The sequence below is a fragment of the Neoarius graeffei genome, chromosome 6 (genome assembly GCF_027579695.1).
Source record: "Neoarius graeffei isolate fNeoGra1 chromosome 6, fNeoGra1.pri, whole genome shotgun sequence".
Lineage (NCBI taxonomy): Eukaryota > Metazoa > Chordata > Actinopteri > Siluriformes > Ariidae > Neoarius > Neoarius graeffei.
Window position 1 is genome coordinate 85,487,335 of NC_083574.1, and position 26,416 is coordinate 85,513,750.

At 40.8% G+C, this 26,416-nt stretch overlaps 1 protein-coding gene across 5 annotated transcripts in view; it reads left to right on the forward strand.

Annotated features, from left to right (window-relative positions):
* Positions 1-26,416, forward strand: part of LOC132888124 (BTB/POZ domain-containing protein kctd15) — a 79,241-nt gene that overhangs the window by 29,510 nt on the left and 23,315 nt on the right. For all 5 annotated transcript variants that reach the window (XM_060924134.1, XM_060924133.1, XM_060924132.1 and 2 more), the window contains one exon: positions 21,421-21,726. In XM_060924134.1, coding sequence (XP_060780117.1) covers positions 21,421-21,726 — 306 coding nt within the window. The remainder of the gene's footprint in view (positions 1-21,420; positions 21,727-26,416) is intronic.

A 26,416-nucleotide genomic window follows, 5' to 3' on the forward strand; every position in this document is an offset into this window, starting at 1 on the left:
AAAACCGTTATTCCGAGATAACGGCATAATTAATTCAGGATGTCGAGAAAACAACACAACTAATTCGAGATCTCGAGAAAACAAAACCGTTATTTCGAGATCTCGAGAAAACAAAACCGTTATTTCGAGATCTCGAGAAAACAAAACCGTTATTTCGAGATCTTGAGAAAACAAAACCGTTATTCCGAGATAACGACATAATTAATTCAGGATGTCGAGAAAACAACACAATTAATTCGAGATCTCGAGAAAACAAAACCGTTATTTCGAGATCTTGAGAAAACAAAACCGTTATTCTGAGATAATGACATAATTGATTCAGGATGTCGAGAAAACAACACAACTAATTCGAGATCTCGAGAAAACAAAACCGTTATTTCGAGATCTTGAGAAAACAAAACCGTTATTCCGAGTAACGACATAATTGATTCAGGATGTCGAGAAAACAACACAACTAATTCGAGAGCTCGAGAAAACAAAACCGTTATTCCGAGATCTCGAGAAAACAAAACCGTTATTCCGAGATAACGACATAATTAATTCAGGATGTCGAGAAAACAACACAACTAATTTGAGATCTCGAGAAAACAAAACCGTTATTCCGAGATAACGACATAATTGATTCAGGATGTCGAGAAAACAACACAACTAATTCGAGATCTCGAGAAAACAAAACCGTTATTTCGAGATCTCGAGAAAACAAAACCGTTATTCCGAGGTAACGACATAATTGATTCAGGATGTCGAGAAAACAACACAACTAATTCGAGATCTCGAGAAAACAAAACCGTTATTTCGAGATCTCGAGAAAACAAAACCGTTATTCCGAGATAACGACATAATTAATTCAGGATGTCGAGAAAACAACACAACTAATTTGAGATCTCGAGAAAACAAAACCGTTATTCCGAGATAACGACATAATTAATTCAGGATGTCGAGAAAACAACACAACTAATTTGAGATCTCGAGAAAACAAAACCGTTATTTCGAGATCTCGAGAAAACAAGACAATTATTCCATGATCTCGAAAAAACAAAACAATTATTTCATGATCTCGAGTCAACCCCTGATCAAAATATTGCCTTATTAGGTGATCGATTATTGCAGACATTCTAATGACCCAAGTTGCGTCTATACAGAATGAGAAATAGCCCCAAAGTCAGCATATCACAAGTCTCTTGGCGCACCTGAATGAACCATTTCTCAGCTGTTTACTCGAGATCATGAAATAATTTTGTTTTCTCGAGATCACAGAATAACGGTTTTGTTTTCTCGAGATCTCAAATTAGTTTTGTTGTTTTCTTGAGATCCTGAATTAATTATGTCGTTATCTCGGGATAACAAGGTGAATAGAAAAAAAGGATTATATGAAGGGCCTCTCTCGGCTTCCGTACATAGGCCTGTTTTAATCCTTTATTTTTATCAGGGCTTTGAACCAGAATTTTTTTCCTATTGGTTCGTTCCGAACAGAAACGGAATTTTAACGTTTCCAGTTTTGGGTTCCACCATTAAATAAACGTTCCCGAACCGGTTAGAACAAAAAAATTTCGTTCCTGGAACGGTTAATTACGTTCCCTGTCAGCTGTTTAACAAATGGCTATAAAATTATGTCTCTGTCTCATCCAGCTTAAGCCAAATGTAGGCTAATTCTATTACAACCTTCATTAAATAAGACAAGAAATAATTCAAAACAATTATTATTTCAAATGTTGGCGATTTGGATTCTCAGTATGTCTTCCCATCTACACAAACAGAAAAAGTGCCAAAAATGAAAGATAATTCGTTTAGTGTGTTACCAAAGGCTAGTCAGGCCCTATGCATTGATAGGCTAACAGAGGTTAACGTCATTTAATGTTCGCGAGCCTCTCATTAACGTGGACAAATATATTGATATCGTGTTTGAAATTGACGTTTTTGAATAACGATAGACTGCAATATTTGCCTCTTATTTAAGATGTGGAGACGTGATAGTAGTCCACCCTCCCGCTCTCTCCATTCAGTCAGCGAACATCACACAGGAAGTGAACCCCAGCGGGTCATAGAAACTTGTGCAGGAGAAGAATGACTTTTTTATTTGTAGGCTACGGAAACTTTGAGGAACGAAATAAAAACCGGTATTAACCGGTTACCATTATTTTTAATAAGCGTTTCTGTTCCGGAACATAAAAAATAATAAAGTTTCTGGTTTCGTTTCTGTTCCATGTGAAATAGAAAAAGTTCCCGGTTTTCGTTTTCGTTCCTTGAACCGGTTCAAAGCCCTGATTTTTATTCCACCTGTCAAAATGTTTTCCCTTTTTTTCTTTTTCCGTGTTTTATTTCCCCATTTTCGAGACACATCTAGTATCTCGTCGTACTCCGATGTTAAAACCCTAAGCTGCTTCTCTGCGAAATGTGTGTGTAAATTTTGGCAGGTCCGTATTAGTTGATATTTCAGAGCAACCGAGTCAATCAAAGCACTCGTTCATCAGTAACATCCGTTTCACTACGAGCGTACTGTTATGTAGAATCATAATCAAAAAGTGTTAACATAAAGGAGGCGTGGCCTGTCTGCCCCGTCACTGATTGATCAATGAGGGAGGCGTGTCAATCCGAAAACCTCTCAACTCCTCTTTCCTCTCTTACTCTAATCTCGTTCGGTCTCACGTGTTCCTTTTATTTTTTTTTCTGTCTTTGTGAGCAAAATGGCCCTTCTCTGACCGAGATCCACGACATGAATAAAAACACAAATTATATGGCTCAGTGCATGAATTATGTAGACTGTGGAGCCATGTTAGTGCAGATTAAGTCAGGAAGGCTGCACAGCCCTGACTCCGGTATTGCTCTACGCATGAGGAAACTGCTCAACCTGGCCAAGCTTCACACACAGCTGCCTTCACACTACACAATAATCAGTGTATGAACCGTCCAGTACAAGCGCGCTGACAAAATACAGGCTTCTTGTGGATTTTCGTGCAGAAAGCTCTTGGGAAAGAAAATCGAATCTACAGACTTGAGAAATAAAGATGTTATGAACTGGATGTCAAAGCCAAGGCAATCTGTCCAGCGTAGAATAACTTTTTACCTCTGTTTATTTCTGTTTAACGTTGGGTTTGAAGACTCGTTAAGACTGGGCGAAAGTCTAACGAGATCGTCAATGAGGGCGTAGCTCACTCGGGCCCCGTCTAGTCCAGAAGGAACGATCTAAACTGGGCCACCTTGCGCAATAAATGTTCCAAGCTATATAGAAGCGATATCCACCCGAGGAATGCCAATCTATTCGCCAGAAAGAATCCAAAACAGTGACGAATAGGCCATTTGCAGGAATTGGTCACGTGTCAGTTTTCCCCATAGCAACAAGCCCGTGGTGGGCAAGCTACCGTAACTTGACATTCCTTGACAACCATAAAAGTTTGACTGGCGATGCGAAGCAATCCATTTCTATAATAGCTGGTTTTACCTTTTCTACTGTCTTTTTTTTTTTTGACCCGGATTTTCGTGTGTACTTGGAAAAGGTTTGTGGTTTTAACTTCTGCCATAAGTTAAAGCGAATCATTGGCCGTAAAAGAGAGTTTCTTGGACTCAAGTTGGTCGCCGCCGAAAGAAATTCACGTGCGAAATGGCGGATGTATCTGTATTTATTTTCAAGAATCTTCACACATTAAGCGAATGATAAAAGGTAGAAAAGGAGAAATCATAAGTTATATACATACCTGAGAAATCCGCCATTTCGCACGTGAATTTCTTTTGGCGGCGACCAACTTGAGTCCAAAAAACTCTCTTTTACAGCCAATGATTCGCTTTAACTTATGGCAGAAGTTAAAACCACAAACCTTTTCCAAGTACACACGAAAATCCGGGTCAAAAAAAAAAAAAGACAGTAGAAAAGGTAAAACCAGCTGTTATAGAAATGGATTGCTTCTCATCGCCAGTCAAACTCTTATGGTTGTCAAGGAATGTCAAGTTATGGTAGCTTGCCCACCACGGGCTTGTTGCTATGGGGAAAATCGACACGTGACCAATTCCTGCAAATGGCCTATTGACCGAGAAGAAGCGATTTTTTGTTGAACTGCTCATTAAGGCTTAATTAGTCCATAACTTCATTAATAATTGGGTAGATGTTATATGCACCCTAGGTACCCCTACCTTCATGCCAGAAAGAATCAAAATCAGTGAAGAATTGAAAGAGAGAGAAGAAGCAATTTGTGTGGAAACTTCTCATTAGGGATTGATTGATTGATTGATTGATTGATTACTCCATATCTTCATTATTAATTGCAATTATGCAAATTTGGGTAGAAGCTCTATGCACCCCAGGCAGACCGACCTTCCTGCCAAAAAGAATAAAAATCGGTGAAGAACTGAGGCCAAAGAAGCAATTTTCATGAAATGTGGACGACGCCGGACGGACAACGGACCACACACGATGGAATAAACTCCTCACCTGTCGGCCAAATGAGTCATAATCACCATCAGGTATAAGGGGAAGTCATGACTTGATGGTTAGAGAAGCAACTTTGGGGCCAAAAGGTCACCGGTTCGATTCCCTGGACCAGCAGGAATGACTGAAGTGCCCTTGAGCAAGGCATCTGCTCTTGAGGCTGCTCTGGGTATGTCGTACATCGCTCTGGATAAGATAAGAGCATCTGCTAAATGCCATTAATGTAATGTAATGTAATGTTTGGGGGTTTTTTGGACAGTAACCACAGTGTGGAAGTGCAGTCTAGGTTACTGGAGACTTCTACAGGCTTTAAAGAAGAGTTGGAATTAAATTAGTGCTGATGCAGTGTACTCGATCAGGCACATGTTTATTGTCTATTTTTCACTGTAATGGAGTAAACGTAATGGAAGTCTATTGCAAATAGAGAATCTTTTTCTATAGACACATACGCATGTCCATGTCTTGTATCTGATTTAGATGTTTGAGCTTTACTTAAAAGAACATCGTCGCAGGCAGACAGGACAGGTGTTTTATCACCATATTGGAGGCTCGGGGGGGGGTTGTTCTCCCCCAGATTTGCGCCAAGGAACAGAAAAAAACAGCAAGGAAGAAGTACAACGTGACCACTACTTATTTAATAATAAGCAGCTCTTCAAGGTTTTGGGTTTTTATCCCCAGCTGGCCAAAAGGCCCGAAAGGGGATTATGTCGTAGTGATGTCCGTCCGTCCCGGGAACGGTGCTCACCTTCTGAAATCAATTTTTGGAGGAATTTCATGAAACTTGGCAGGATTCTTTGTCATACATGTCAACCTTTTGTCAATCAAACCTGTATCACCAACCTCCAAAATCTGTATTTCCCTTATAAAATCCGTATAAGATGCAAATTAAAATAATTTACCTAAAATTTGAATGATAATTAACAATGATATATCCCAGTTACTTTTTATTCAATATTAATAACAATAAACCTTCAGAATGAATACAAAGCTCCAATGTTCGACAAAAACACAAAGTGTCACTCTAATGTTCTGAATTGTACTCCATGACAGCTTTTTTAGCACTCTGCACCAATACCTCACGAGGCTGCAGGTCACAGCAAGTGTCTGTGTTGATCTTGCCGGAGTGCCCATTCAGAATCTTTTCAGTCGCTAGTGAAAGTCGCTCAGGTGGAAATACGCGTTTCAAACAAAATGTTACTTCCCGGTTGGCGGGATTCTCGCAATGTGGTGTGCGCATGATCAGAAGTGGAACGAAGTCTCGCTACCACAAGATAACGCGCAATTTCATGAGACTCTTTACTGGCTGTTTGCGCTTTCTGTGGTGTACAGTAAGTTTGTAAATGTTATGCGCTCTTTTATCATCGTGGGAATTGATTATAGCTCTAAATAAATATTGAAGTTTTTTTTAAAGAATCCGTATAACTTTATTTGTACGCCCGTATACTACGTTTATTGAATCAAATCCGTATAAAATTTCCATATAGGTTGACATGTATGCTTTGTTATACGCATATTATAATTTTGTTAAATTCAGTCACATTTTGCCAGAGTTACAGCCCTTGATTAACAAAATTACAATTTGACAATTTCATGAAAGTGTTTTCCTTCTGAAATTAACTCCTCTCACAACTTTTGGAGGAATTTCACCAAACTTAGCAAAAGGCCTAATTTTGTTCAGTTCGGCCGCATTTTACCAGAGTTACAGCCCTTGATTAACAATCTAGTACTTCCACAATTTCATGAAGGTGTGCTCGCCTTCTGACATCAACTCCTTTCTCAATTTTTGGAGGAATTTCTCGAAGCTCGGTAAAAGTCCTTGTTATAAATAAAAATTTTGAAAATAAAATTTATTTTCAAAATTGAAATATCAACAATAATTGTCAGAACAGTGACGATAGACACGACTGTGTCACTTTCGTGGGGAAATAACACATTGAAATGGCCTGTCGGCTGAAAGGGTCGCAAGCGGCTCTGATTTATCTCAACTTGCGATAGTTTTCCTCCAGAAAATTTTAAATATGAACGCACAAATATATTCTCAATGTTTCTATCGTCAAAAATTTCTATCGTCAGGATAGCTGACTGAAAATCTTACCTTGATTTATTTGATGAAATCGAGCTGTCAGAACTCCAAGTCTTGCCCGGAAGTAAATGTCTGCCGTCACAAAAATCACGCGCAGTAGAATTTCCTCTTTGCGTCAGTCAACATGTGCGTGGCGAGGGCTTGAATTTCGCTATCGTCAGGTGCATTTGACTGACAGACTGACGATAGCATTTTTTAAAAATAACTGTGGGCTTCTCTCGTGAACGAAATAGTTTTTTCGCTGTTAATCTATTTCAGCTCTATCTGTTGACACCCAAAAATGATAAAGCCTGCTTCCACACGATAACTACCAAAGATCCATAATGGCCGAGTCTATCGTCAGGTCATCTGACAGAAATTCACTGACGATAGCAACAGGGATAATGAAAGTGATTTTTATGTCTGTCAGATATGTCAAAGAAATAGAACTTTATTCTTTAAAAATCTTTTATTGATATACTCAGTGTATTTTTAAATGACGTGCTGTTTTAGAAGACCAAATACCATATTTTCAATCTTGAAAATATTACCTCACTGAAAAAAGGACAAGAAAAATTTCTTATTTTGTGGGCAAGTGGTTAATGGATCCAGTTACGGTAGAATCTGCCATAAGACATACATATATAAGTTTGTGTACAAATATGATCTTAGAGTAATTATATGACAGTGTGAAGACATACGAAGTCATTTGATTCTGATTGATAATGGTTTTTGAAGTTTGAATTTGATATTTTCCTAATGCCAATATACAATTAGTTTGATAATGTTTGGTATTATGTAAGTTTTATTTAAAAATATTATGAACTATATTTAATCTGTTCTTGTGTAATTGTAGGTGCTGTAAGATTGTAAATGATAGAGATTATATATTTTTTAGGAAGTCTGAATTTTGAGATTATCTCCAGTCGTTTATGTCAAAATCTAGTTTAAACATGGGTAGATTGTTTAAAGTTTTTCACTTTCATGAAAGGTGGTCTGAACAAAACAAATATGATAGCATTTTTAAATATTTGATAGTGATTTTATTTTATTCAGAAAGTCAGATTTTTCATCTTATTATTAATTAATAGTGGCAAGACTACATGGATTTTAGACTTAACTATATCAAATGATGTAATATTAACCTAGTCATATTTGAAATGCATTATTATACTACTGGTGGTCAAATTGGTAAAAATAGGCTAGTCACATGATTTATAGTAAAACAGTAACCTCGTCATATAACAGAAAACTAGTCATATTTGTAAGGTTTTGCGGTATATAATTCTTCATATAGTTTTTGTTCTAAAATCTTTATATTTTTAACCTCCTAAGGCCCAAGCTGTTTTTTTTTTACATGCATTTTTTATTTCTCTTTGCTATTTGGGCTTATTAGAACCTGATTAGAATAAAAATTAAGCATCATCTTTTGATAAGATGTACTTTTAGAGAAAAAGTATGTCCACATATGTGGATTCTTGTTCCGAATTTCTAAAAAGTGCTGTCCACGCATGTGACCGCTAAGCCCTAGGAGGTTAAAGTTCAGATCTGATCATAAAGTTTGTGCAATACTATAAACTGCGGATAAGTGTTTGCTGATATGGTTTTCATATCACTGTATTAAAGGATATGTATAGTGCCATAATTATGGTATTATATAGATTAACATCTGATATGAATGTTTGTTGCATGTATTTAGTTTTATTAATAAAACTGTTCTGTTTATAGATGTACTCTTGAAAATATCTACCAATGTATTACTTATTTTTCTGTCCCCACTAACTGGAACAAATGAGGGATATTTTTACCCGTGTTAATATTTTCTGTCCCCTGTTTCTACAGCTAGTGAGGGATCTGTCCTCTATTTTCAAATTCCTAGATTAGGCTCTGAAAGCCAAGACAAAAGTGACAGCTGCAAATGTTCCAGTGTCCATCTTTGCGGTGTCTGTTTCTCTGGCAATAGATTTGCTCTGATCTGATTGGTTGTTACCAATTGTCTCTTGCCCTAATTGGTTGCCCCGTGTCTCACCTGGTTGCCCGTTGCTGGCAACATTGCCCAAAAAGTTGCCCCGTATATCATCACCTTAAGAGAGACCAGTGTGAAAAGTGCTGGCTGATACCAACAGCTGATCGTTTTGAAAGATCAATTGAGGTATTTCACCTGACGTCACAGGGTCACGTGACGCCCCGGTGTCCGCCATTTTGAACGTCAAGCTACATACTAACGCTGCAGACAGAGAGGGAGAACCAGCTTGAAAAAAAAAAACGTGTTACAGACACCTAGAATAGATTAATTTGTCAGTAAGCACTCTATAAATAACCATGGTGTTTGCTTGTTGTGCTGTGGGCTGCCACAACAGACAGGGACAGCGTGCAGGACGCTCCTTTTACCGGTTTCTAGTGATGGGAATTTCGGCTCTTTTTCGGGAGCCGGCTCTTTTTACTATAAGGAGCCGGCTCTTTCGGCTCCCAAACGGCTCCTGAGATTTTATTTTTGATTTAATTGCTGCAATTAACTAGTTAATTAATTACATTATTATTTATATTTTATCAATAGGATGGGCGGCACGGTGGTGTAGTGATTAGCGCTGTCGCCTCACAGCAAGAAGGTCCTGGGTTCGAGCCCCGTGGCCGGCGAGGGCCTTTCTGTGTGGAGTTTGCATGTTCTCCCCGTGTCCGCGTGGGTTTCCTCCGGGTGCTCCGGTTTCCCCCACAGTCCAAAGACATGCAGGTTAGGTTAACTGGTGACTCTAAATTGACCGTAGGTGTGAATGTGAGTGTGAATGGTTGTCTGTGTCTATGTGTCAGCCCTGTGATGACCTGGCGACTTGTCCAGGGTGTACCCCGCCTCTCGCCCGTAGTCAGCTGGGATAGGCTCCAGCTTGCCTGCAACCCTGTAGAACAGGATAAAGCGGCTAGAGATAATGAGATGAGATGAGATCAATAGGATGTTTTCCATTTTATTTTTTAGTTTTTGTAGCCATTGTAAAGCTTTGTAAAGTATAGCAGTGTAACAATGTTCTAGCTATAGAAATAAAACTTACTTACCAATGAATAAATTATTTTCTCACAAACATAATGCAAAACTGTGTTATATTACCAATATAAAATACACAGCTGATTTTCCCCTCCTCAGGTGCCTCACAGACTCCTCTCCCCTGCGCTCCACAGCTTTAAGCATTACACCAATTTTCGTATTTTCGCAGCTGTGAATGACATCAACCCCCCCAACCAAAAAAAGTAGGCGTACACCATGCTACTTTTTTTCCTTTGAATGGTAATAGACAACACAAAGACGCAATCGGACAGCAACTTTTTTTGTGAAAGTCTCTCTCTCTGAGGCACCTAAGGACAAAAAACTAATTCGGCTCCCCAACTCGGCTCCCACCGAAGAGCCGGCTCCCGTCGTTCACTTCAAAGAGCCGGCTCTTTGAACCGGATCGTTCGCGACCGACACATCGCTACCGGTTTCCTACTGACCCAGACAAGAGGGCCAAATGGATTGCAGCTGTGAAGAGACAGGATTGGGAGCCAACAGAGTACTCCAGACTTTGCAGTGATCATTTCATTTCAGGTTAGTTTATCAGTTAACGCAATTTTGATAAAATATATAGCAAAAAGTAAATGGGTCAGTGTTTGTTAACCCATCTGAGCAGTGAAACAAGGCAGTGTTAATTTGTCTCGGGTTGCATGTAGCAGACATCAGACATAAAACGCAATAACAGAGGCTAGAAAGAAACGGGACACAGAAATAAATAAACAGGGCTCCATACCAAGGTTGGGTACAGTGTTTGTGATAAAAGACAGATCCAATTTAACACGAATCACAGCTTACTTTCTTGTTAAAATGTGCAAAGGTCTCCACCATCTCATACCGCCTTGCACTGAAGGACTTAAGCGTGCCGTCCAAAATGGCTGCGTCACGTGACTTGGTCACGTGGGTGAAATACCTCAATAGACAGAAGGTAGACTGAGACTTTGGGCTTCATTTGAGAGGGAGTCTGAGATAATGCCATTCCCAGAATAAAAAAAAAAAAAGACCAAATTGTTGAATTAAACAATAAAATAAGAAAAACGGATAGAATTAATGTGTGTGGCTTGATTTGAGGGAGAGTTCAACTCAAGGTAATGCTAATCCCAGAGGTAAAACAACCAGACCTCCTTTAGATTAATGCCATCATGTGACGACATTATTAGTATTACACAAAGACACAGTGTTGGTTGTATCAGGAGTTTTTATGTCTCTCTCACACACGCACGTATCTCCTGAGGAGGTCGTTATGTGGATAGCAAAGCTTGGGTTATTCATGGTTTTCCAGTTAAACCCTTATAATTATTAACGTTTCCTCTTTCTCCAGCCGAATGTATGTTTCCGACGCATGCAAAGTGAAAGTGTTTTGCGTGACCGGCAAATACAAGCCAACTTTTGGATTACAAATAAGTTTCAATCTTCAGCTTCCTTTCCCTTTTAAATGATGAGTAACTGTTTGGACTTTAAATTGAAGTATTGCATTACATTAATGGCATTTAGCGGACGCTCTTATCCAGAGTGATGTACAACATACCCAGAGCAGCTTAAGGGTTAGTTGCCTTGCTGAACGGCGCTTCACCCATTCCTGCTGGTCCAGGGAATCAAACCAGTGACCTTTTGGTCCCAAAGCTGCTTCTCTAACCATTAAGCCATGGCTTCCCAGCCAACCAGAGCGCGTGATGGTTAAACTCAGTTTCACTTTATTTCCTGGTGAACATGCAGTCAATGTTCTCAACTACAAATGGAGATGGAAATGTTTTAAAAATTGAGAATAAATATCTAAACTCATCTCATCTCATTATCTCTAGCCGCTTTATCCTGTTCTACATTGTCGCAGGCAAGCTGGAGCCTATCCCAGCTGACTACGGGCGAAAGGCGGGGTACACCCTGGACAAGTCGCCAGGTCATCACAGGGCTGACACATAGACACAGACAACCATTCACACTCACATTCACACCTACGGTCAATTTAGAGTCACCAGTTAACCTAACCTGCATGTCTTTGGACTGTGGGGGAAACCGGAGCACCCGGAGGAAACCCACGCGGACACGGGGAGAACATGCAAACTCCGCACAGAAAGGCCCTCGTCGGCCACGGGGCTCGAAGCCGGACCTTCTTGCTGTGAGGCAACAGCGCTAACCGCTACACCACCGTGCCGCCATTTACTGAACTCGGTTACAGTAATTTCTCATCACTGATCAGGCTTCTCGGCAAGTGTATAGGACAGACTTTCGCATTTGAGAAGCATCCCTGCTATTCCATGTCAAGTTTATTTGTATAGTGCTTTTAGCAACAGACATTGTCTCAAAGCAGCTTTACAAAAAATTAGACTTTAAACATGAGCTAATTTTATCCTTGATGAGCAAGCCTGTGGTGACGTGATATGAGACAAACAACTAAAGTTATCAAGGATTGTTTTTCTTGAAATAACTTGAATACGTGAAACACGTAATCAGGTTAGCTTAAATGCAATAGTCGGGTAAGTAAGGAACAAAAACCAAAGTGCCTAACCTCAGCGTGTACTGTGCTCATCAACTCGGTCACCCCCAGGGTCTTGTTTGGGCACGGGCATTTCTTCAGTATGCTGCTTCTGATTTATCAGCAGGATATTAAACTCAGGATGCCTCCATTCACCATGGCTTTCACCATTATTGTGTCTGTTTCTAAGAAGACAATATGCTCTCGTGTAATGTGATGTGAACATTCTTCACCAACCCGCTGAGATTGTTAGTTCATATATTGTATGTATACTATATGGCTGAAAGTACAGTATGTGGACACCTGACCATCACACCCCATCGCACCCATGTGTGCTTGTTGAACATCCCATTCCACATTTAGTCCACTCCACTCCTCTGGGACTTCCACTCGGCTTTCCATTAGATTGTGAGTGAGATGAGGAGGCCTGGAGTGCAGTCGGTGTTCCAGTTCCTCCTAAAGGTGTTCAGTGGGGTTGATGTCTGAGCTCTGTGCAGGACACACTCTGGTTCTTCCACTCCAACTTTGGCCAACCGTGTCTTCATGGAGCTGGCTTTGTGCACAGGGGCATTGTCATGCTGGAACAGGTTTGGACCTCTTGGTTCCAGTGAAGGGAAATTCTATTTCTACAGTATACGAAGACATTCTATACAATTGCCTCAGACTTTGTGGCAATAGTTTGTGGAAGAACCACATGGCTATGAAGGTCACTAAACAAGCTTTCGTCTACATAGTGTAGCTGTGCCTCCATTTACAAGCTTTCTTGGAGCTTTGTTGTTGTGGTCAAGTTGAGTTTTCTGCTGTTATTGATGGTATTCTTGGTGGCGCACCATTCGCCCCGGTCCTTGACTGTTTATTTTGGCAGGAGCAAGTAAGAAACTCAACATCTTTCTTCTTTCACACCCTGATCCGTTTATTAGTAGCAGGACCTGCTCATGAATGTTTAGTAGAACAGTTTGTTTAGTGTATAGCAGTGTTTCTCAACCACTGGGCTGTACCCCATCAATGGGCCGTGACGTGCCATCTAGTGGGCTGTGAATGTTTGGTTTTTGTTTGTTTGCCCCCCCCCCCAAGTTGAAGCTTATTTATTTATTTATTTATTTATTTTTACTCGTAGTAGGGTACGATTGCTGGATTGCATCCAACATCACATCCACCTCATTAAGCTACAGTCACTCTACAGCTCGTGATGCTTTGCGATGGGTTATCAATGAAAATGAGGCATTTTGGTGGCGATGCTTGGCGATATACACGTGAGCGAAAAGTTGTGGTTACACAGCAGGTGAACACTTGACTGTCACGCCTTTGCGCACTTAAGCCTGGTGCAGCTCAATTAGCTTGGGACCCAGTCATTATGGGAAACACCTGATACTGATTTGAGCACAATCCACATGCACAGATACGGACGCTGTTTTCACAGAGGCTTTGCGAAGTATTATCACTGTCACGTTTGTTTCAAGCCACATTTAAAACACTGTTTAAATGTTCTGCTTTCTATTTTGCTTTTGTAAATATCACGCCTGCTAATAAACACTCTCTTCCTGCACTTAGATCCGTCTATCTTGTAGTGTCCTGATCCTCAGATCTTTAACCCAGCCACGTATAAAAAGTTGTACGGTACATCTCCGTGCTCTTCCAGGTTTTCATCTGTTTGTCCGTGTAGAACGATGTCTGCAGCACCAGGTAGTTTGAGACGTCAGGGAACTCAACGGATGGACAATTTTCCAACTTGTAGGAAAAATCCTTCGTTGTTAGCGTATAAGGATCTAATCCAATTAAGTGGCTTCTATAAAAGAAGTGGTTTCACTTATTTTGAGTGAACTTCTTGGTTTTAATAACTTGCTTGTTTGCCCAACACAAACATGGCAATAAGTTCTTGTGTTAATGGACCAGACTCCACTTTTGGATCATTAATCCCTTTTGACTGAGAATGACCTGTGTGCGTGGTTTGGCTTCTGGCACATCCATACAGTTTTAAATACAATACCTACAATTAAATACAGCTTGTTTTTATTGCATTTATATAATTCCTGAGCTCCCATCTGTAACAGGGAGTGATGTTGCATCCCATTAATCCACCAAGCCGTCAGGATGCTGAACTCCCTCCCAGGCCAGTACCCCCTTCCCTTAATACACAAACCAAATGTCACCAGCCACTTTAACGAACTTTAACGAAATTCAATTGCAATATGTAAAAACTGTTTACAATACTGTCTACACTTTGTACATCTTTTATCTTTGATAGACTTCACTGTTATACTGTTTATACTGTCATATCTGCCATATTTATACAACCCTGATTCCAAAAAAGTTGGACAAAGTACAAATTGTAAATAAAAACGGAATGCAATGATGTGGAAGTTTCAAAATTCCATATTTTATTCAGAATAGAACATAGATGACATATCAAATGTTTAAACTGAGAAAATGTATCATTTAAAGAGAAAAATTAGGCGATTTTAAATTTCATGACAACAACACATCTCAAAAAAGTTGGGACAAGGCCATGTTTACCACTGTGAGACATCCCCTTTTCTCTTTACAACAGTCTGTAAACGTCTGGGGACTGAGGAGACAAGTTGCTCAAGTTTAGGGATAGGAATGTTAACCCATTCTTGTCTGATGTAGGATTCTAGTTGCTCAACTGTCTTAGGTCTTTTTTGTCGTATCTTCCGTTTTATGATGCGCCAAATGTTTTCTATGGGTGAAAGATCTGGACTGCAGGCTGGCCAGTTCAGTACCCGGACCCTTCTTCTACGCAGCCATGATGCTGTAATTGATGCAGTATGTGGTTTGGCATTGTCATGTTGGAAAATGCAAGGTCTTCCCTGAAACAGACGTCATCTGGATGGGAGCATATGTTGCTCTAGAACCTGGATATACCTTTCAGCATTGATGGTGTCTTTCCAGATGTGTGAGCTGCCCATGCCACACGCACTAATGCAACCCCATACCATCAGAGATGCAGGCTTCTGAACTGAGCGCTGATAACAACTTGGGTCGTCCTTCTCCTCTTTAGTCCGAATGACACGGCATCCCTGATTTCCATAAAGAACTTCAAATTTTGATTCGTCTGACCACAGAACAGTTTTCCACTTTGCCACAGTCCATTTTAAATGAGCCTTGGCCCAGAGAAGACGTCTGCGCTTCTGGATCGTGTTTAGATACGGCTTCTTCTTTGAACTATAGAGTTTTAGCTGGCAACGGCGGATGGCACGGTGAATTGTGTTCACAGATAATGTTCTCTGGAAATATTCCTGAGCCCATTTTGTGATTTCCAATACAGAAGCATGCCTGTATGTCATGCAGTGCCGTCTAAGGGCCCGAAGATCACGGGCACCCAGTATGGTTTTCCGGCCTTGACCCTTACGCACAGAGATCCTTCCAGATTCTCTGAATCTTTTGATGATATTATGCACTGTAGATGATGATATGTTCAAACTCTTTGCAATTTTACACTGTCGAACTCCTTTCTGATATTGCTCCACTATTTGTCTGCGCAGAATTAGGGGGATTGGTGATCCTCTTCCTATCTTTACTTCTGAGAGCTGCTGCCACTCCAAGATGCTCTTTTTATACCCAGTCATGTTAATGACCTATTGCCAATTGACCTAATGAGTTGCAATTTGGTCCTCCAGCTGTTCCTTTTTTGTACCTTTAACTTTTCCAGCCTCTTATTGCCCCTGTCCCAACTTTTTTGAGATGTGTTGCTGTCCGTTTTTATTTACAATTTGTACTTTGTCCCAACTTTTTTGGAATCGGGGTTGTACTTGCACTGTAAATTCTGCTCATACTGCCATATTTATTTATATTTATACTGATAATTCTGTTTATATCGTGCTATTTTGCCCTACTATACTGTCAGACTGCTGTTCCCGTTTACATTGTTCATTCTGTTTATATCGTCATTTGTCACATTTAAATTTATACCGTTAATTCTGTTCACACTGCCACATTTGCCATATTTATACTTTCTGGACTGCCACTGTCTTTTCTTAGATAGCTTTAGTTTGTGTGTGTGTGTGTACCCTTTTTTAAGTTTATATCTTTTACCTATATTTTATATTTCATGTTTATTACTGTTTGCACCGCGGATAAGAGGGAAACGCAATTTCAGTTCTCTGTATGTCCTGCGCACATGGCATTATTGATAATAAAGTTGACTTGAACTTGAACTTAATACACTTTACAATAGATTATTAGATTCTAATAGAATAGGTGAGGCAAAATAATTGGGGATCTTTTTTAATGGGCCCCGACTCGGTCCAAGTATGAGTAGATGGGCCTTAAAGCAGAAAAGGTTGAGAACCCCTGGTGTTATATGTTTAGAAATGGCCCAAGATATTGTCTCCCACCAGTTTGAAGTAAGAACCAGTGATCTGAGTGATGATCAGAGGGTTGGGATGGTTAAGGGGTGGCCTCAGCATTTACTAAAATGCGAACAGTATTTTGCAACGTAGTATAAGAAGTATGACTCGTGAGCACGAATAGTGCAACAGTTCTCATCTTTTGAGGAACTATTGCTGTGGTGTTACCTCATTTACAAAAGTAAAAGACAGATTTGCACTTGAAATGTCCTCTAGCCAGAGGGTTTACTGCAGTGTCGTCATGCTGCCAGAAGATCTCTTGAAACTAACAGCTCGGCTCTCAGTCTCCGTTTGGTTTTCTCTTGTTCCCGGTCTTGTTTTTGATGACTTCTCTCTCTCTCTCTCTCTCTCTCTCTGCATCATTATTGTGAAGCTCAAACAGTCTGCCTGAATGGAATTATGATTCTGAGTCATTCTCACGTCTTTCTTGACACCTGAAGTTGAAATGTGTTACGAGGTTTGTGTTGAGATGATTTATTTGGGGGTTTTGTCCAGCTTTGATGTCGTGCTTGCTAAGAATAGTGACGCAGATTGAGGCAAAACTGAGAAAGGATAAGGGGGGGGGGGGGGGGGAATAGACACCTGCACTTTGATGATGATGTCCTACCTTAATGGTATTTTCCAAAAACTTCATCAATATGCGACCAGAGTACAAGTGTTGCATTGTCCACGGTTCCTCTCTCTCTCTTTCAAACTAGCCTTCGTTCACTGTTTACTACTTAGAAATATTCTGACAATTTTTTTGAAATCATAAATAAAAACAATATACGTAGATGGATAAGACTCATCGGTCGCTGTTATGTGAATGATCAAGGACAGGAACGTCAATTATTATCTTTGTTTAAAGGCAAGGCAAGTTTATTTGTATAGCACATTTCATACACACAGGCAATTCAATGTGCTTCACAAAAAATAAAAGCATAAGAACAGTAACAAAGAATGAAAGTAAAAGTGAAATCATTAAAATCCAAAATTAAAAAGAAATTAAAATAAAGAATTAAAGTAAAATCATTAAAATCAAAATTAAAAGAAATTATGTTAAAGGAAGGGCGGCACGGTAGTGTAGTGGTTAGCGCTGTCGCCTCACAGCAAGAAGGTCCGGGTTCGAGCCCCGGGGCCGGCGAGGGCCTTTCTGTGTGGAGTTTGCATGTTCTCCCCGTGTCCGCGTGGGTTTCCTCCGGGTGCTCCGGTTTCCCCCACAGTCCAAAGACATGCAGGTTAGGTTAACTGGTGACTCTAAATTGAGCGTAGGTGTGAATGTGAGTGTGAATGGTTGTCTGTGTCTATGTGTCAGCCCTGTGATGACCTGGTGACTTGTCCAGGGTGTACCCCGCCTTTCGCCCGTAGTCAGCTGGGATAGGCTCCAGCTCGCCTGCGACCCTGTAGAACAGGATAAAGCGGCTAGAGATAATGAGATGAGATGTTAAAGGAAATTAATTACACTTTAGGTAAAAATTAATCAAGTGAAAGCATCTGAAAACAGCTTTGTCTTGAGCCTGGATTTAAAACTAACAACAGTAGGAGCATTTTTGATATCATCTGGAAGTTGGTTCCAAAGCTTAGCAGCATAGCAACTAAAGGCTGCTTCACCACACTTCGTTCTGACAGCTGGTATTACTAGCAAGTTTTTCTCCTGTGATCTTAGAGACCTAGTTGGTGCATATAATTGAAACATATCCAGTAGGTAGCTGGGTCCCACGGGCGATTGCTCTAAGACAACGAGGGAGGCTCAGCCTCCTCTAAAAATGCCCTTATAACTTTAATGTGTGCGTGAGTTTCTCCCCCTCGTGACAGCGCGATGCAGCGCAGCCTCAGTGGGCTTCAATGGCATTTGGGAGCTCTGCGCTTTTCAATCTCAAAATGCAAGACGATTATTGGACAAATACTGCGAAAACGCCCGCCTACGGACTCCGAGCCTCACATGGGAGGGATATGGCAGTTTCCGCGAGGAGACTGGTGATTGGTGAAAGCGGCCGGATATTTTCTTTGATTGACAGCTCATTCCAACTATAGACAGGCAGCGGTGAATTTCAGTTCAGTCCCATGCGGATTCGCAAGTGCTGTGGTGTATTGTAAGAGATCAGCTTACATTTCGATTTCATTCATTACATACGGTTTCTACCAGCTTTTTTAGTTTGTATATATTTTCATTGTAAATAAAGTGTAAATATAGTGTTGTCAAGTTTGCTATCTTAGTTCCAGAAATTTCGTTTATTTGAGTGACTGAACTTGAACTTGAGGGGGCTAGTCAGCTAGCAAGAAAGCTGCGCACGGATGCCAAGCATTGCTGATTTAATTCTGGCGAAGCCATTTGCCAGTCTTCCTTTCGAGGAAAAAATTAAAATTAAAGAGCAGGGTAGACCAACGCCTCAAATTGACTTGGTGAAAAAGGTAGGGAATAATACTCGTTCCTTTCAGCTCTCCTGGAATGAGAAAGTGAATTGGCTAACAGCAAGTGACCCACATCAACAACAGTAAATAGGCTACTTTAGTAATATGTCATGGATGGACCAAAAATATAGAATCTATTTAAAATGTTTATGCTGAGTATATTATATTGGAATATATATTTTTCTGGATATGAATTAAACACAGCTACAATTTGGAAAACATTTTTAAACAAAAACACAGCCGAGAACATTTCACACTACAGACCTGGATTAAAAGTGAAGGGTTATCAAAATTGTCAATAAAACATTTCTCAGTCAAAATAAGTAAAATATAGAGAAAGTGTCATTGAATGAAATGTGTGGCACCCAGCTCTACTGCTGAGGTTCCTGACAAAGAGCTGCTTTCAATAATGATCAATTTTTAAACAACATGCCACAATTTTAAAATATAAAATGTTAAAATATACCCCCCCAACACCACCATCATGTATATTGGACAGTAGGCTAATGGGCCAAAAGAACCTGTTATTTCACAGTTTGTGACGCTGCCAACAATCAGCCAGATCAGAGGCAAGAGTATGGGCAAAATTTATGTTTTTTCTTTTAAAATCTGGAAATATCGTAACCGACCAGCCTCCTCTGTTTGAAAGACTACCAGCTGCCACTGCTGGGTCCCATCCCATTTAATGTTTTAAATAGAAGTAGTGCCTTAAAGTCAATTCTGTAGCTCACTGGGAGCCAGTGCAGAGACCTTACGATTGGAGTGATATGGACTGCCCTTTTTGTTCTTGTAAGAACCCTTGCTGCTGCATTTTGGATTAGTTGAAGCTCTTTGATGGTCTTTTTTGGAAGACCTGTGAAAAGGCTATTGCAGTAATCAACCCTACTGGAGATGAAAGCATGAATAAGTTTTTCTAGATCATGTTTTGACATGAGACCCCTGAGTTTAGAAATGTTTTTTAGGTGATAGAATGCAGACTTTTTTACCACTTTCATATGACTGTTGAAGTTAAGTTCGCTGTCAATAAGGACACCAAGGTTTTTGACAGTATCCTTTGCTTTAAGTCCCTTAGTTTCAAGAACAGTGGCAATCCTAAGCCTTTCCTCCTTTTTGCCAAATATAATTACTTCAGTTTTATCTGCGGCGGCATGGTGGTGTAGTGGTTAGCACTGTCGCCTCACAGCAAGAAGGTCCTGGGTTCGAGCCCCGGGGCCGGCGAGGGCCTTTCTGTGCGGAGTTTGCATGTTCTCCCCATGTCTGCGTGGGTTTCCTCCGGGTGCTCCGGTTTCCCCCACAGTCCAAAGACATGCAGGTTAGGTTAACTGGTGACTCTAAATTGAGCGTAGGTGTGAATGTGAGTGTGAATGGTTGTCTGTGTCTATGTGTCAGCCCTGTGATGACCTGGCGACTTGTCCAGGGTGTACCCCGCCTTTCGCCCATAGTCAGCTGGGATAGGCTCCAGCTTGCCTGCGACCCTGTAGAACAGGATAAAGCGGCTAGAGATAATGAGATGAGATGAGTTTTATCTGCGTTCAGCTGAAGAAAATTGTGAGACATCCATTTGTTAATTTGGTCAATGCATCTATGAAGAGACTCAAGAGGGGCATAGTCATTAGGTGACATAGCTAAGTAAAGCTGAGTGTCATCTGCATAGCTATGGAAGTTTATTGAGTTATTCTTAATAATTTGTCCAAGTGGGAGCATATAAAGGTTGAATAGTAATGGTCCCAGGATTGAGCCCTGGGGAACCCCACAGTTCAAGGACACGGGTGATGAACTGTGGCCTCCAATGGCCACATAAAAAAATCTTTGTTGTAGGTAAGATTTTAACCAGTTGATTACTATACCAGTAAATCCAACCCAATGCTCCAGTCGATGTAACAGTATGAAATGATCTACCGTGTCAGATGCAGCACTTAAGTCTAAAAGCACCAAGACTGATGTTTTACCAGGTTTTTTTTTTCCCATACCTTTATTTCACCGGGTTACTTGCGAAAGAAGCCATGACCTGAAGATTGTCCATTTTGCCAAAGCAGGATCTGCACGGTGTTGAGTGTTACTCGTGTTAACATGTTACAGCGTCAAGAAGTTACCATTCAATACGTACAGTAATAAATAATAATAATAAAGATATTTACCATTGAATTGCTTGAGCAATATTATTAATGCTTTAGTTACAGTGTTATTAAAGCAAATAGTTTTTTAGAGAGAGAGAGAGAGAAATGCAGCCAATTCAAGCAGTCCTGTTTTTAAAAGAAAAGGAAAGAAAGAGAGGAAAAAAAATATACTTTGTTTTTCTGTATGCTTCTCTATCTTTCTTTATCTCTCTGCTCCTCGTGTTTCTCCTCAAGACTGCGGCATCGCTCATAGACACTGCATGGGAATGCTGCCATCTGGACTCATGGGAAATTAAAGACAGGAGCAGGAGGGGCAAATCACTCTTGGCTAAATGCCCTGAGGAGAGGGGGAGGCAGGGGGAGGGGCCTGCTTGCAGAGGGCCACATATCTGGGATGAAGGAACGCATAGAGCCGTGTTAGACCAGGTTCACACGGACATGTTGGCATCCATCAAAAATACATTAAGATGTTATTTGAAGGCATGTTTTGTGTAAAGATCAGGGTTATTATTATTTATATCCCCCCCCCCGTCTGTTCCATCTGTCTCTGCAGGACTTTAACCTGCTGTACGAGGAGGCGCGGTATTACCAGCTCACGCCCATGCTGAAAGAGCTGGAGCGCTGGAAGCAGGAGCGTGATCAGCGGCGCTCGGCTCAGCCCTGCGAGTGTCTGGTGGTGCGCGTGACCCCCGACCTCGGAGAGAGAATTGCGCTGAGCGGGGAGAAGATCCTCATCGAGGAGATCTTCCCCGAGACAGGAGACGTCATGTGCAACTCGGTGAACGCTGGCTGGAACCAGGACCCCACCCACGTCATCCGCTTCCCTCTCAACGGCTACTGCAGACTCAACTCCGTACAGGTAACACAGCCACGCCGACTACTCGCACACAACCAGACACGGTCTACCGACGGGTTATGATGATATCGTGCACCATACATTCCATATGGGAGGAGGTTAGCGGGGCAGGCGGTATATCTGAGCAGCATTTGTGCTCCTGGGATGAAATCTGTTCGGGTTTGGAAAGCAGTGTTCTAAGGTCCTTTATTTTTATTTTTTATTTATTTTAGGCCGATTTATAATAGTGTTCACTGCATGAAGGCTGCACAAACATGATGGACAGAACTTGTATTCAGAAATAGTTTGTTTATTCCCATTAAAACTTTTTTTTAAATCCCTATTACTGAACAACGTCTATGAGAAGGTTTGATACCAGAAATTAGTCTAAAGGGGTGTTCACACGGCAACTTTTACTCCGGTGTAGCACCGGGGCTGCCCCGGTAGAGCGTTCGCACTGTACAAAGTTATACCGGTGTAGCCCCTGAAAGCTGCTTAAACCGGTGCAAATCTAACCCTGCTCGGGAGGTGGTTTAAGAAATTTACTCCGGAGTAAATGCTAGTTTGCGGGGCAGCACCGATATAAAATGGGACGTCTGAACGCTACAGGGGTAGACTCGCTACGCGTGAGGAGAGTTGATTACATACGGGCATTGCATAATTTGCATCCTGGTATTTTGCGCTTCCAAAATGGCGAATATCAACAACAACAGAACTGCGTGTCTTCCAGTGTTGCCAGATTGGGCGGTTTTAAGTGCATTTTGGCGGATTTGAACATATTTTGGGATGGAAAACGTCAGCAGTATCTGGCAACACTGGTGTCTTCATCCACGTTGTTTTCCCGGCGCTTGGTGTTGCCATGACAACCGGGAAAAGGAAGTACATTTTCATGCATGCGCATATTTCATTTCCGCATTATTACTATCGTATAGCACGGTCGCAAAAACTGCCATGTGAACGCAAGTGGGGCTGCACCGGTGCTAACACGCTTCTCTCTAGTAAGCAGGGTTGTGACGTGTGAACGCTCGACAAAATTTACACCGGTGTAAGATATATCGCAACAAAATACATCGGTGCAGCATCGATGCAAATATGTGCCGTGTGAACACCCCTTAAGAGGTCGAGGCAAAGAACACCACAGTCGCTATGTTTACATGCGCAAAATATTCCAGCGTTTGCTCTTATTTAAAAAAAAAACAAAAAAAACACCAACAATATTTTCTACCAAGTTATTTACATGGCTAATGAAAAGAAATATTCCACTAATATTCCTGTTTACATGCAGCCATGGATTCTCTGATTGATTGATTGATTGATTGATTGATTGATTGATTGATTGATTGATTGGTTCATGTACAACGCACAAAGCTGAACGTTAACAGGCAAGAGGCTGAGGGTCACAAACGGAGACGTATATTCATTCATTCCATAATGCGCTGTGTTCCATAATACAGTGCTGAGCGTAAATGAGTGCACCCCCTTTGAAAAGTAACATTTGAAACAATGTCTCAATGAACACAAACAATTTCCAAAATGTTGACAAGACAAAGTTTAATATAACATCTGTTTAACTTATAACGTGAAAGTAAGGTTAATAATATAACTTAGATTACACATTTTTTCAGTTTTACTCAAATTAGGGTTGTGCAAAAATGAGTACACCCCACAACAAAAACTACTACATCTAGTACTTTGTATGGCCTCCATGATTTTTAATGACCGCACCAAGTCTTCTAGGCATGGAATGAACAAGTTGGCGACATTTTGCAACATCAATCTTTTTCCATTCTTCAACAACGACCTCTTTTAGTGACTGGATGCTGGATGGAGAGCGATGCTCAACTTGTCTCTTCAAAATTCCACAAAGAAAATAATTTATTTCCACCACAAAGGTGAAGGCTACAAGAAGATCAGCAAAGCTTTACTTATCAGTCAGAATACTGTAGCAGAAGTGGTACAAAAATTTAAGAAACATGGAACTGCAACCATCTCACAGAGACGTCCATGGAAGTTGACACCTCGCCAGGAGAGTCTTCTGATGAGAAGGGTTGAAGAAAATCGGCATGCAAGTTCACTGCAGTTACCTAAAGAAGTAGAAAATCAAACTGGGGTGACTATTTCCCGTGACATAATACGACATACACTGCAGAGGAATGGCATGCATGGATGCCGTCCACGAAAGAAGCCTCTCCTAAAGCCCAGGCACAAAAAAGCCCGCCTAGAGTTTGCCAGGGCCCATGCTGACAAAGATGAAGACTACTGGGACTCTATACTCTGGAGTGATGAGACCAAGATAAATGTTTTTGGAACTGATGGCTTCAAAACTGTATGGTGTCACAAAGGTGAGGAATACAAAGAAAAATGCCTGGTGCCTACAGTGAAACATGGTGGTGGCAGTGTCCTTATGTGGGGCTGCATGAGTGCTGCTGGTGTCGGGGAGCTGCATTTCATTGATGGCATCATGAATTCACAGATGTATTGCTCTATACTGAAAGAGAAGATGCTATCATCACTCCGTGCCCTTGGTCGTTGTGCACTTTTCCAACGTGACTAAACACACATCTAAGGCCACTGTTGGATTTCTGAAGAAGAACAGGGTGAAAGTGATTCAGTGGCCAAGTATGTCTCCTGATCTGAACCCAATCGAACACCTATGGGGAATTCTGAAGAGACAAGTTGAGCGTCGCTCTCCATCCAGCATCCAGTCACTAAAAGAGGTCGTTGTTGAAGAATGGAAAAAGATTGACGTTGCAAAATGTCGCCAACTTGTTCATTCCATGCCTAGAAGACTTGGTGCTGTCATTAAAAATCATGGAGGCCATACAAAGTACTAGATGTAGTAGTTTTTGTTGTGGGGTGCACTCATTTTTGCACCACCCTAATCTGAGTAAAACTGAAAAAAATGTGTAATCTAAGTTATATTATTAACCTTACTTTCACGTTATAAGTTAAACAGATGTTATATTAAACTTTGTCTTGTCAACATTTTGGAAATTGTTTGTGTTCATTGAGATATTGTTTCAAATGTTACTTTTCAAAGGGGGTGCACTCATTTACGCTCAGCACTGTATATGTTCAAAGAATGTTCCTAAAACTCAAACAATTAAGTTATTCCACGAAATCGAGTCATGCATGAGCTATAATCCATGTATGATGAGGTTGAATGGAATAACTGTTTTATTTACTGGATTTTGAGAAACGGAGCATTTTTATTTTTTGCAAACTCGATAAATAAAAACCTTTTTATATAAAACGTCTGACAGTCATTTCTGCTGAAGCGGACTTCTTAACCTATCGATGGCGGCACGATTTGACTTTAGTGTTGTTTTTTTTGTAGAAAGTTTCATCTTGCTGTCGTGTCGAGGTATAGAATAGCTTTCGACATTTATTTAATTCTTCCTTGGATATTTTCAGTTCTGTAATTTTCAAACTTCTTTGAGCTTTTGTACCAGTCTAAAAAATTTCAACAAACCTTAATGCTTAAAGGAACAGTCCACCATACTTCCATAATGAAATATGCTCTTATCTGAATTGAGACGAGCTGCTCCGTACCTCTCCGAGCTTTGCGCGACCTCCCAGTCAGTCAGACGCAGTCAGACGCGCTGTCACTCCTGTTAGCAATGTAGCTAGGCTCAGTATGGCCAATGGTATTTTTTGGAGCTGTAGTTAGATGCGACCAAACTCTTCCGCGTTTTTCCTGTTTACATAGGTTTATATGAGGAGTGATATGAAACAAGTTCAGTTACACAAATTGAAACGTAGCGATTTTCTATGCTATGGAAAGTGCGCACTATAATGACAGGCGTACGAACACCTTCTGTGTGCTTCGGCAGCGCATTGATACGGAGCTCAGATATCAATGCGCTGCCGAAGCGTGCAGAAGGTGTTAGTACGCCTGTCATTATAGTGCGCACTTTCCATAGCATAGAAAATCGCTACGTTTCAATTTGTGTAACTGAACTTGTTTCATATCACTGGTCATATAAACCTATGTAAACAGGAAAAACGCAGAAGAGTTTGGTCGCATCTAACTACAGCCCCAAAAAATACCATTGGCCATACTGAGCCTAGCTACATTGCTAACAGGAGTGACAGCGCGTCTGACTGCGTCTGACTGACTGGGAGGTCGCGCAAAGCTCGGAGAGGTACGGAGCAGCTCGTCTCAATTCAGATAAGAGCATATTTCATTATGGAAGTACGGTGGACTGTTCCTTTAAAGATGAAGAATGTAAACAAGCCGGCGAAATGACAGAAGCAATTTGTGAAAAACGCTATAAAAATAATAATTCTTGAAAAAAAAATGTTCTACATCGATCAAATACCTTTATTCCATATTTTGTTGCTTTTTTTTTTTTTTAATCCACCGTTGGCCGAAAGGCCCAAAGGAGGATTATGTCATGGCGATCTGCATCCGTCCGTCCGTCCGTCCATCCCAGGAAGGGTGCTCACCTTCTGAAATCAACTCCTCTCACAATTTTTGGAGGAATTTCACAAAACTTGGCAGGATTCTTTGTTATATGTCGGTAATACGCATATTGCAATTTCGTTAAATTCTGTCACGTTTTACCAGAGTTACAGCCCTTGATTAACAAAGTTATACTTTAACAATTTCATGAAGGCGTGTTTTCCTTCTGACGTCAACTCCTCTCACAATTTATGGAGGAATTTCACAAAACTTGGCAAAAGGCTTTGTTATATGACAGTTATACGCAGA